General features: G+C 37.2%; 1 protein-coding gene across 12 annotated transcripts in view; it reads right to left on the minus strand.

Annotated features, from left to right (window-relative positions):
• ULK4 (unc-51 like kinase 4) overlaps positions 1-13,116 on the minus strand; it is a 255,460-nt gene that overhangs the window by 104,711 nt on the left and 137,633 nt on the right. For all 12 annotated transcript variants that reach the window (XM_039570901.1, XM_039570876.1, XM_039570906.1 and 9 more), the window contains one exon: positions 1,447-1,613. In XM_039570901.1, the coding sequence (XP_039426835.1) occupies positions 1,447-1,613 (167 nt within the window). The remainder of the gene's footprint in view (positions 1-1,446; positions 1,614-13,116) is intronic.

Consider the following 13,116-nt stretch of genomic DNA (forward strand, 5'->3'; position numbering starts at 1 on the left):
AAATAATATTTGTGATGCATTTAGTGACATGTTAATATTGGAGTACTATGTAGTCAGTAACTAATGGCCACCATTCAATAGGGCATGTGTACTGATGTAGAACTCCCAGAGATCTTGTGATGAGTATTGTCAAGACATGTAAGCCAAGGCAAGTAACACCACTGTAAAACGAATTTTATATGGGCACAGAATACTGCTATGCTTCAAAACTCAGTTTTCTACCTGCTTCTTGTTACCCATTAGCCTTTAAGAGCACAAAGCAGTTTACTTTGACCAGAGATAAAAAAAAACTGGAGCTGGAGTTTAAGTGCATCAATCAACTGCTGTATTCAAGTAAAGTCAGAAGAAAATTTGGCTTTGAATGAATAGATTTAATTTTAATCTAAATAAAAACCTTCAATTTGACTAATATTACCAATCCATGTGCAAGGTCCTCTTTCCTCATCTGTTCTCCAGAATAATTGGCCTCACCGCTGTTGTATGGAGCACAAGTACAGAATTCAGCTCTCCATGATTACATGGAGTGATGCCAAAAAATATGACAACAAGCAATTAGCCTACAAAATTTGATTTATGAAGTGATTCTTAGACGAAAATATCGTTACAGAACCTGATAACAGAGGACTCAAAAAAGACAAGGCATTATACCACCACACATGTAAACCAAACCAAAAACCTCTCAGTGAAATGTGGTCTATAACATAGCTGCTTGTGTAAATCAATGTAGAAAAAAGAGAAAAGCTCAATTTTCAACACCAACTTCTTACATTAAGCCTACTTAAAAAACCACCCCCCCAAAAAACTCCAAAAACCAATCCCCCCACCACAACACCCTGCAAACCCAAAAACACAGAATCAAAAGCAAAACCAAACCAACCCACAGAGGAAGGGCTTTGTGGACTAAAGAAGCCATGTCTTGATAGATATTACAACCTATCTCCAATCTTTTCAATCTGTCCTTCAGATATACTTGACCTAACAAATTTCTGTTCTTCAGTGGATAATCCCAAGAACATAAAAAATCCTAACATGAAGAGTAGGTGTTGTTGTTTGCAGTGTAAATACAGAAGTTACTTCCACTTCACTGACTTAAAAATCTGGTAGATCATTTAAAAACAAAGCAATATTTTCTAGCTTTACATCATGTCTAAATAAAGATGAATACTTTTTCTTCATAGGTTACTAAGAGAGCTATGTAAAATTTCTTTGAATTGTATCTTTTTGTGCTCCATTTTTAAGGAGGAAGATGTCTTTGCTGGAGCAGGAAGCCCTATCAATGCCATGACTTGCAGTGGTTCAAACAGAAACTTGGAAGACAAATTGAGTTTCTGCCACACTAAAAATTCGATAAAATCAGAATAGTGGGAGTCTCATTATTAAGGATAACAGGAAGTTATCTAAAAAACTGTTTAAGACAATAAAGACCCCAGGAAATAAATCCCATACCTGCAAAGTCTGGCGCACAATGTTTGCTGTATATGTCAGCATGTATTGCAAAATGTCAAGCAAGGACAGAAGCAGCACATTTGCTGTCTTGGTGCTGCTTTTATCATCTGCCTCCAAGTACAGAGCCACAGCTTCTGTTAGAAGATTACGGACGTGATGAGCCAGTCCTACATAGAAAGTGAGACAAAAAAAAAGAAAAGAAATAGGTTATCAGGAAAAGAACAGTGTGGAAGGTGACCTAGATAAAAATAATGGATTATGATAAAAACAAATCTTACATACATTATGAATATTTATTACATTTCCTCTTTTTCTCCATTACTGTAATTACCTTCTCTCTTATTCTGTTTGGAGCAGCTCATAAAGAGAGTTAAACTGATACAATAAAATTTACTAACTGCATGGAAAATTGTGTAACATTCATTAAATTAAAACCTACTTTGAATCCTAAACTTTTCTGTACCATGCTGGTACACAAGTCTCCGCCACAACACCCCTAGTCAAAAGAACGTAGCAATTTCTCCACAAAGTGACACTTCGAGGCGGAACCAAGAGTTTCTTAACAGAGCCTAAAGTTTCTTAACTGGTCTGTCAACGAGAACCTTACGCACATGCTTTAATTGTAGAACCAAACAATGCTATGCTTAACATAAAATATATTCAGAAGAGCATTATAAATGAAATACTGCATAATACACTTAAAAGGTTATTAAGATTTGTTTTACTGATGGTAGTAAAAACTTTCCCAAAAATATCTTTTTGTTTTGAAGGGTTTTTTTTAAGCTCCTTTAGAATTCAATAACATCAGCCCCTGTAGCTTGCCTAACCGTAAATCAATTGGCATAGCAGAAAAATATAATCCAATTCAAGGCAATATCAATTCAATTGACAATCCTTCTTACTTTCAGATACAAAGCGACTGAATTCATTATATTGGATATTAATCTATTTCTTTTGGACTTTCATAAGGGATGAAACATTCTTTGTTTCTTAACAAAACCATAATACATTTGCAAACTATCTTTTAAACTTGCAATTCGCTATGGAGTCACTTGGATGCACATATGTAGTAACACTGCACTGTATCAGGATGTTAGCTTCTAGTCCCCATGATTGTCAAAAAATGACTAAAGTATTCCACTGATTTCAATGAAGTAAGAAGTGTTCTTTTATAAGTTCTCTTTTAAAAAGTCATTGTATATATTTCTACAAACATCAACACATGATTAACATGAGACATTGTAGAACACATTACATGACTACACCATTCAGCTTTTGAGAGCAGTCAAACCTGTGGGGGTTTGAACTCCATCAACTATCGAAACTTCCCACGAAATATTTTCCTCTCCTATTCCTCACTCTTAATACTTTCCTCAGGAAATGAAATACACTTTCATTTAAAATACAGTTATGGTTCTGGATCATTAAGACTCATACTCTGCTTCTATCTCACATCTTCTGTGGTTTTATGATTACTAGCATTATTCTTTCACAAGAGTTTATTGATGGATGACAGCTCAGGGCGAGCTTTGAATTTCCTGGAGTTTTGTCTGAATAAACCAAGCTCTCAAAATGAAATCATTCTAATCTCACACATTTAATTTCCTTCTCCTTTTTTAGAGTGCAATTTCTGCTGCAGCTCTGAACACCTCATACAAAAATCAGATAGCACGCATCTGACAGTGACACATTTAAGTGATGTCACCAATACCCACCAAGAAGAAAAAAGACAGACATAATTGCATGTCCACCCAATACAAAACTTGTGGTTAGTCTATGACTATTTTCAACAGGCTAAATCAGAATAAACCTAAGGAAACAGTAGAGTAAGACTTGGTCCCTATCAAAGTGATGTCTAAACCTGCCTGCAGGAATATGACCAAGTACACATTGTTTCTCCCTGTATGTGGCCACAAAACCCACAGCCACATCAAAATGAATGAGTCATCCCATTGTTTCCAGATGGCTTACATATAACCACTAGGACAGTGACTTGGAGATGAATGCTGAGAAGGCCACTTTCATGTCTAAGTACTGCATTGCATGGGTCATCATTAAGAATGTTTTAGGTGGTAGTCACTTACAACACTAAGTAGGATTGACTAGGGAGTGAACAATGGGGAATGACTAGTAGTGAACAGAACACCAGGATCCATGACTGTGATCTGCAGTCCTTTCCCTTTCATTTTTGAATAGAACAACTTGCTTATTCCCTTGGCTGCACCAGCCTGAATCTCAGAACTGACTCATTTCTGTTGTTTGGTGAATAAGGAGGTGAACCAAACACTCAACCTTCTCCCCATCCATTGAGACGTGAATAATAAAATTACCTAGATTTTATTTTCTTGAAGTGCTTACATCCTAAGGGTATGTGTATTAGCAACCCTGCCTCCAAACACCTGAGATACTCATGTTTACCTAGCTAACTACAACATCAGAATTAATATTTTATATTTAGGTAGATACATGCTCACAATGAACAGAGCTATATGTACAAAGACATGCAAGCCAAATTTGAAAATTTTGTGGGGAAAAATATTCCCTGGATTTAATCTACCTTTGGAAAATTTAGCACATCCAAACTTTATTATAAAGACACCTAAAATAAAACACTGGTGCAAAATGTTCCCTAACACACTGCATAATTCATACAGAAACCTGATAAACACTTGGTTCCACAGATAAAAGCAACAGACTGACCTCTTGGCCAAGTAAATAAAGTTCCAGACATGCTCTTTGAAATACTTCTTCGTGTCACAACAAAACGAAAATTGGAGGCCACAGTTGTAGACATGTAAATATAGTCCTTGCTTACACCACAAGACAAAGTACACATTCTCGGAAAAGAAAGTTAGGAAGCTGGTGTAATTTACAGTGACCATGACAAAACTCCATAGAAGTCTAATGGTCTTGACCACTGACACTGTAAACAGTTTGCTCAAAAGGCAGCTATAAAGATTAAGACTGACATGTTTCAGCATTCAAGAAATTGAACCACAAAACAGTCTGAAAAAAAGCATGCAATTTTATAAAAAGGAAATTGAATTCATAATTCAGTAAATCATAACACAAAAATTGCATATGGATCTCTAATTTTCAGAAGATAACTTGAAGGTTTTCTCCCAAATTTTGCAATAGATTCCAGAACAACAATTTAATTTCCTAAATAAAGCCTAAACCAAAATTTATCTTTAAAAATTTCAAACACTGTATTTCAGACTCATATAAAACAGACATAGATTTCTTATGCATAAATTCTCAACTCTTTATTGGAAAGCGAAATAGGGTCTGATTCAAAAGGCACACACTTCATGCACTCCTGAACTTTGCAAGTGATGGCTCCGAATATGAATTCTGTATCACAGAGAAAACATAAACCAAATCCAATTGAGGAAGGTTGTTCTACTTGGACAAGCAACGTATATTTAAGGATTCTGGTGCTTCCAAGTATGTTGGCAATAGTTCACTATTGCTGTTCACTATTTCTCAAGAGAAAGGTGTTAGTGACTGTTCACACGGGTGAAAGTAATGCACCATAATTTCTTTCAGCTAGATATTTCCTAGTAAAAGAATTAAATAAAACCTTTTCATTTAACCTATTACAGAGTTTTTAGTCACTCTATTATTTTGCATATTTCTGCAAACACAATATATATCACACCGTATTGTTTGTGGCTTTAGTTATAGTCTAAATTTATTACAAGACTTCACAAGGCATTAGTCATGCCTTGTATTTATTCGTAAAAGGACGACCTTCAAAATATCAAGCCTTGCTGCAGTTCTCTGCAATTCAAATTTTGCTGAAAAATAAGGCAAAACTTGTATTTTGTATTAGAATTATTATGTTTATAAATTAACATAACTGGAATTAAACAAAGAACCTTTTCTAACTGTGGTCCAAGACTCATAATACGTATTAAAATGATTCTATCTAAAATTCCGAGCCATGGATTTATAGCACTTGACAAACCTAGTGTTCACAGTAGAGTGTTTCTCCTGCCCAGAGACCCCTGCAATGAACTGAACATGTAGCTAATAGTGCTTTATGAATGTGGACTGTGATGACTATGTTTGTGTTTTACAAATCTTTTTCAAAAGATAAAAGGAGTCTTTTGGCCCATGATACAGCTAATCGGACTGAATGTGCCATGATACCTTCTGGAATGAAAGCTAAGAGGAGATTTTTTATTCTCACCTATTACTAAGATGGATAAAGGAAAAGAAATCTTCGCTTCCAAATCATACAAAACATCAAAGGACAGCCTAGGAAGCAATCTTCTAGGCAATCCTTTCATGCCTACCAGCAATTAGAGCATTCAACAAACCCATCTGCTTCCAGATGAAGGAAATGTTAGAGCAGGTGCACTTCCTCCGAACAATGCTACTGTGCAGCCAAGCAGCCAGCAGCAAAGCCCTCAGTCCGGCAAAAAGCTTTCTCTTTGTCTGCTCTCTGGAGAGCCATGTTACACATTAGTACCGCACCTACACAACTGACTCCCCAGGGATATTCCAAATGTATATGCACTAGACTTTTCCTCCTTCTTTTACTTACAGAGTGGACCAATGATACTGGCCAATTAAATAGAAACCATATTTTATAATCTTTTAAATTTTAATGCTGAAACTCAAAAATATTGCTAATAAGAAACATAGGGCGGTACAGATTCTTTCATGCAGGAATGAGTGAAAGTACCTGAGCACTTAAGATACTCCACGATGCCATAAAGATTCTTCATAAAACCTTATTTACCTTCATAAATCTGGGACTCAATTTGCATTCTTTGCATCACAGCATTACTACTTACGTTTTTCTGTTTTGAAGAACTGAAAATAGGCAACATGAAGCAAATGGTATCTTTAGCGTAATGGCATTTTTAAAAAAGGCTCATTGCTTTTAATGTTATTTTTGTTCCATATTTGTTACTGTTTATGTTTTAGGAACTATTTATGTTAGTACTATAATAATATTGAGGTAAGACTAAACTAGGATAGAAAATTAGATCACCAATGATTTCAAAATTTGGTGAGTTATGAATGTTACTTCAAGTGGAATGATTTGGCTGTTGAGCTGATCAATTGTGTGACTGCTGCCCCAAAAATTATTTTGTACTCTGAATAGCATCAAAGAAGAAAGTTTTGCAAATACTGGCTAGTCTATTCCTAGCACTGGTAGGATGACTGGACATTCTATGACTGAAGAAAGAATCACTAGGTTTAAGTGACAAAAATCTCATTTGAATATGTCATATTGTAGTGGTCAAGGCTCTCCAGAGCTTCCCTTTGTTGGAAGAGTGGCTCAGCTTTTTCTACACACATGGAATGTAGGGCACTCATCAATGGTGCCCAAGCAGGCAGTCCTTCCCTCACACACAAGAAAATGGATGTGGAAAGGATTATGACAACCAGGAAGAAAAGGCAGTTATCGCCTTTACTACAGCTAGGTCAAAAGCAGACTGGGAAGTTCTATGTTATCTTGAGTGTGACTGCCTGAGAGGAATACAGACCTGACATTCCCCATGGCAGTATGTTTCTGCTTTGAGTCAAAGCATGATATAACTCTACTTTACTTTTTCCTGGACTGGCAGTGTTTAGCTGTTATTGTTAGAATGCAGTTTGGAGGTGGCAACTTTCTCTTGTGAAAAAAGACTGCACAGCTGGAGACTCCTCAGAGAGTCAAACTCTTCTGAACCTAAGAGAATCCTGCCAACACAGAAATCTACTTTTTTCTGTAATTTAATCTATGGAACAAATACGTAGGTGATTAAGACCAGCAGGTGTATAGATCAGCCAACTAAAAGATAGAAAAACAAGTGGATTCTCTCATAAGAAAAAGTATCTGAGTGCAATAAAGGATAGTAAAAATGTAACTTCAACAATCTAGAAATAATAAAATCACGTACTGTTGAATAGGCTTGACTGGTCAATATAAAAATAATAGAATATAACAAATTAGTTCCACTAGGCTAGACTGTGGTTGTTCTCTGTGAAAAGACATGGTTAGAATGACATACACAGAGGAGAAATATTTCTGAAAGTATAATCACTGATACCTTGAGTGCTCCTGATTTGCTGCTGCTGCTTTTGAAAATGAAAAAATAAAAGGAGAAAAAAGGAAAAAGAAAAATAAGAGTTTCCCATCTGAGAATCTTGTTAAGGTTTCTGTGACAAAATTTCAATGGAATTCAGGTTTTTGTGTCAGATTGACTCAACCATTCTATAATTCATTCAGAAAAGATATCCAAGATGTTTGAAACTTAGTTCACAGCACATATGGGTACATAGCCTCAAAGTTCTGAAGGCAGGGGATTTTGTTCTCGTCAAGACTTACCAAGATAATCCTCATTCCTAGGAGTACAACTCATCGAACGTGAACTTGTTCAGTGGGGATGGAATAAAAGATCAGGAAGTAACTTGCCTTGGAAAATAGCTATAAGAACACTCAAAAACTTTCTAGTTATATCAGAACTAATATAAACTTCCTCCACAAGTTTTATGAGCAAATACTACATAACTGTGGACTGCAATAACATTCAGGGGGTCTATTCACAGAGTTGATAAGACATTAATAGTGTCTCATGTGAGCAGCCAATTATGATTTGTTTGGATACCATGCTGCTGGCACCCCGGTTTGTCTGAAGCAGCTTTGCACATTCAAATGACCCTTATAGTTGGAAAATCTGGGGATGAGTAAGAGGTGGAAGTAGTAGAGTGTCTTTCCAGGGTATACATTTAAAATATTTCTGTCACCAACTGTGCATATATTAAACATCTAACTTGCATTCTTTTCATGTGGATTTAAGCATTTTTGTGTTGACACAGTTTTTAAATTTGTCAATTGTGCAGTATTTGCAAGCACAACCTTCCATCATAAAATACTAAAAATTAAATAAACCAAGACTGCAGTAAGATAAAATCATGTTGTTTGGATTGACTATCATTGCTGTTATTAAGCAAACTCTATATCAACTTTTCAGTTAGATGTCTCCCCACAGGTCAGAGACACATTAGAGCTTGTAGTTCATTTTATAAAGCACAGAAATTCTACAGCATGCCATACTTCAAGTCAAAACCCAATACACCCTATTTCATTCCTACAAGGTGTCAACTAAAATAAGGTAGATGATGCTTAGAAGACTTTCCAAACAGCAAGTGTTAATGATCTGCATGAGGAACAATAATATCTAACAAGACACTTTACTCTTTGAGACACAACAGCCTTCAAAATCTCCTTTAAAGGCAGTCTGAAATAATAGTAGTTGCTGCTTCACAGCTACATGGAAGAACTTCTGCTTGCACATTATGAGTTAATACATAGTGTATATTTTTTAGAAAAATTAATGGCAAAAGCTAGACAAAGTTCTTCACTAGATGAAATATGTTATTTGTATAAAATTAGGAATACTGTACATTCAGCAAGATTCAAAATCAGTAAAGATTCTATAAAGACTTTTGACTTAGTGCTCTGAAAGATCAAGTCTGCAACAATTACCATGTAATAAAATACAGAGGAATTTATATCCTGGGCTTAATTTAGAACCAGAAACTCTTCTAAAGAGATTTCTATTTTAATAATAGACTTCCTGTCACACAAGATTAAACCCTGCTTATCTCCTTCAAGTATCTTAACATGCTTCTGCTTTGACATCAACTTTCCCTTTTACCAAAATCCTTGAGAGACCATATTCAAACTTTGAGAACTGTCTTTTTAACAAAACCCATACAGACCAGATATGAACAGCCTCAGAATGCAGATACAGCCCTAAACTGTTGTCACAAACAGACAGCACTCAACAGCTTTGAATGATGTTACCAGCACTAATTGCTCTAGCTTGGCCTTCAAGAGGCCCTGGACTGGGAGTGATAAAAAGCAACGAACCTTGGCTTCAGAAAATTCTTGGAAGTTTTCAGTTCTAAATTACAAAAACAAACCATGGTTGAATACTGTTCCCACATATACTCAGCAAAGGATAAGGGTAAAACCTCTATACATTTTTCTACTGAAAAGTCATGCTCTGTAAGAAAATATATTAAATATTTATTCCTATTCCTACTGGTCTATTTACATCAGTCTGCCATAAGATGAAAACATAGAGTACAAATACTTGGATTTTTAAGTGAGTCTTTTACTATTGTTACAACTGCACCAGAGAACAAGAGCAAAGGCTAGAGTATCCCCTAAGTGGAATTTGCTGCTGGTTATTACAAGAGAATTTAATCTATGCCACCGTTTCCTGTAACATCCTGTGCTATTCATCAATTACGTTTACAACAAAAATGAAAGCAGACAACTAGTAATTGCAACTGTCCAAGGTGGCCTTCGTGTATTTGCACTTAAATGATCAAAGGGCTTAAACAGAGGTCAGGATGTAACATGACAGCAAAACTGGTTTAGCCCTTATGACCAGATTATATTTTCTAGCCCCAAATTACATTTTGTAGCCTTAAGCCTACTCTGTTAACCATCAACTGTTTTCCAATGAAGTGTTGGGATAACTTTGACCAGCAAACCCTGTTATTTGCTATCATCTGACCATACCAATAATGACACACCTGATTAAATCTCTAAAATCTAACCACAGACTATTCACTTCACATTATGCTATCCTTGTTAACTGGCTCAGACATATGTCTTGTATAGTTTGCATGGTATGCTTTTTCTACTCTGACCTATCCATGATTTTCAACCTTACCACTAGGATCTTTGAGCTGGAACCCATCACACTGTGACCATGCTGTCACTGGCTCTATGCTAGCTATACCAGAAGTGCGCTACCTAATATTTGGTATTAGTACAACCTAGGTCAACAGAGCCTGCATCTTCAGTCAGCACAGTTACCTGATCCCAGCTATCTTGACTTCAAAATACTACACTGAGTTTTATCAGCTCGTACCAGAGCCCAGCTCACTTAATCAAGAGGCTCTGAAAGAACTGTTAAGAGGCAGTCTTGGCTCTGGAAGAACTGCAAGCCTGTGTGTGTTTGACTTCTGTGCTCCATGCCCTCTTTTCCCCTTTTCAATAGTTTCCACACAATAGGAACATGGGTCTAATGCCATTGCATTGTGGACAACCTGTACCTTTTCTATGCAGGTAGCTGTTGCTGGGAGTAGTGGAGCCTGTGTCCATATGTTAACAGACTGGCTCAGACTCCTGGCAAAACTTGGGCATAAGCACTGGAAGGAGATCACACAGAATGGTTTGGCCTATTAGGCTGTCTTGGTCTGTAAAACAAAAACAGTGAACTATACTGTCCTCCCCAGCAACAAACTAAAATGAATCCTGCTGCTAATCCGATGCTTTAATTGAGAATATGGATTCTGGTTTGTTCAAGAGCAATCAATTTCTTCACAGGTGAAGAAGAAGTTAAGAACACTGATACAACCAGAGTGAGAGAGAGAGCCACAGAAAAGGGTGATTTAGACAGATAGGATTTCGTAGGAAACAGAGGAGTAAAAACTTTTGCAGTTAGGGGAGGATTTGATTTACATCCCTGGAAGAAGCTAGGCCTGGCATAACTGACAGAGATTTATAGACCTTAAGCAAGAGAATCACAAACCTATGTTTCTATAGTTATAAGTAAAATAAGTAAATGGGTGTTACGGTGAAGGGTTTTAAGTATAATAATGTGATTTTATAGTTTAAGTTAAGAATTTTGATGTTGTAAAAGAAGTTTCTGTGAGTGGACGTGACTTAGCGAGCCATTGGTTAAGATACAGCTGCACTGCGGTGAGAAGTACCACAGGTGATAGGTCGTAAAGCCAAAACAAAGTTTCGTTTTAAGTGCCTATTGGATTAGAAAGTTATAAATTGCTATGTAACCCTTTGTCTTGTGACTATTCGCCATTACTCTGATGTACTGCAAATCTCACGCCTCGAGACTGATGCTTTATTTGTTATTTTAAGCAATAAATCCTGTGTAATTGCATAGTCCCATCTCTCTTAATTGAATAATCTGATGGGAGACCAGAAGATTGGGGATCCAATAGGATTTAAGTGCGTGCCTTGTGAAGATGTGTAACAGAAGCGCAGGAGAAACTTTGTATGCAAGCACCGGTTTAGTACCTGTACTGGTATTGGCTTGGATAGATTTAAATTTCTTCATATTAGCCTACATGGGTTCTGTTTTGGTTTTGTGCTGAATACAGTGTTGATAACACAGGGATGTTTTGGTTATTGCTCAGCAGCACTTACACAGAGTCAAGGACTTTTCTACTCCTCACCCCCTCCATTAACAAACAGGCTGGAGGTGCACAGAAATTGGGACACAGCTGACCACAGTGATATTCCACACCATATGGCATCACACTCAGCAATAAAACTGAGGAGGAGGAGAGATTGGCAGGGTGGATGCTGCTCCTGGACTGTCTGGGCATTGTTTAGTTGGTGTTGAGCAGTTGTTTCCATTTGCATCACTTGTTCTTCTTGCATTTATTTTTCTCTCTCCCTGGTTTGTTTGTCTGGGTTTTTTTCTCCCTTTTCCTCAGAATTTTAAAAATTCTTATTATATCTTTTTAATTATTAAACTATTTTTATGTCAACCCACAAGTTTTTTTTCTCACTTTTAGGTTTATGATTCTCCCTCCTCACTGCAGAGAGAGCTGATTGAGTGGCTGTGTTGTGCTCAGTTGCCAGCCATGGCTAAACCATGACAGTATCTTTTCCTTTTTCTCTACCATGCCTGCTCTGCTGGGCATAGGTGATTTTTAGGCATTAATGTACTTACAGGGTCACAGAAGGTTTACCAACTTGCTTCAACACAAGGAGCCTTCACCATCCTGCCCCAGGTTGTCCTTCATGTGTCACTTCTTATGTACCCTGGGCAGTACCACTACACACCTATCTCTCACTACAAACCTATATTCCTCTTTCAGCCTGCTTATGCCCAGACCACTGACTATAGAAAGCAAGTTCAGGCAAAGAAATTCAGTTTGACACGATAATGGGGGTGGGGAGAAAAGGGGAGTTTGCAATTAAAGACTCATGCTCCTTTGTCCTTGTCCCCTCCACCCCCCCCCCCCCCCCTCCCCAAGTAGTCCCAAGTGAACAGACAAACATTAAGGATGATAAAATTTAACAGTAGCTTGAAACAATGAAGTAATATCGCCAGCATTTTCTAAGACCATCGATCCTGCAACAAATTCAACACAGGTCACTGCTTCCATCTAGGATTCAGGATTGTGATAGATCCTACAGAACAGTGGTATCGTGGCATGTTTAATAGGGCTTCCCTCTGTTTATGTGAAGAAACACTTCTGGTTCAGAGAGACAGCTAGCATGTCAAACAGATGTAGGGATGCTCCATGAGTTTCATTACAGGAATGCACACTTTTCCAGATGGAACCAGTATTCAGTTCCTAGCAGTAAATAGCTGAGATGTGCTCAAAAATTTCACTCTCCTCTGTTCAAACTAGCTTGTCCTTTGCCTTTGTTCATCAACATCTTTTGAAAGAGAGAACTGACTAGCCTTAATGAAAACTCTGCTTTTAGGGAGAGGGACTTCAGAAGTAGGCTAGAAAAAGTGAAACCTGGACCTAGTGAATCTGGATCCACATCAAGGAAATGCAGCTCTTTTGGGAAGGCTGGAGGAATGTCTCTAACAGGACTGTCAAAAAATTATGCAAGAACTGGAGAGAAGCTGCAGCAAGTAAACACCGGAAATGAGAGGCATATAT

Source organism: Corvus cornix, chromosome 2, assembly GCF_000738735.6.
Source record: "Corvus cornix cornix isolate S_Up_H32 chromosome 2, ASM73873v5, whole genome shotgun sequence".
Lineage (NCBI taxonomy): Eukaryota > Metazoa > Chordata > Aves > Passeriformes > Corvidae > Corvus > Corvus cornix.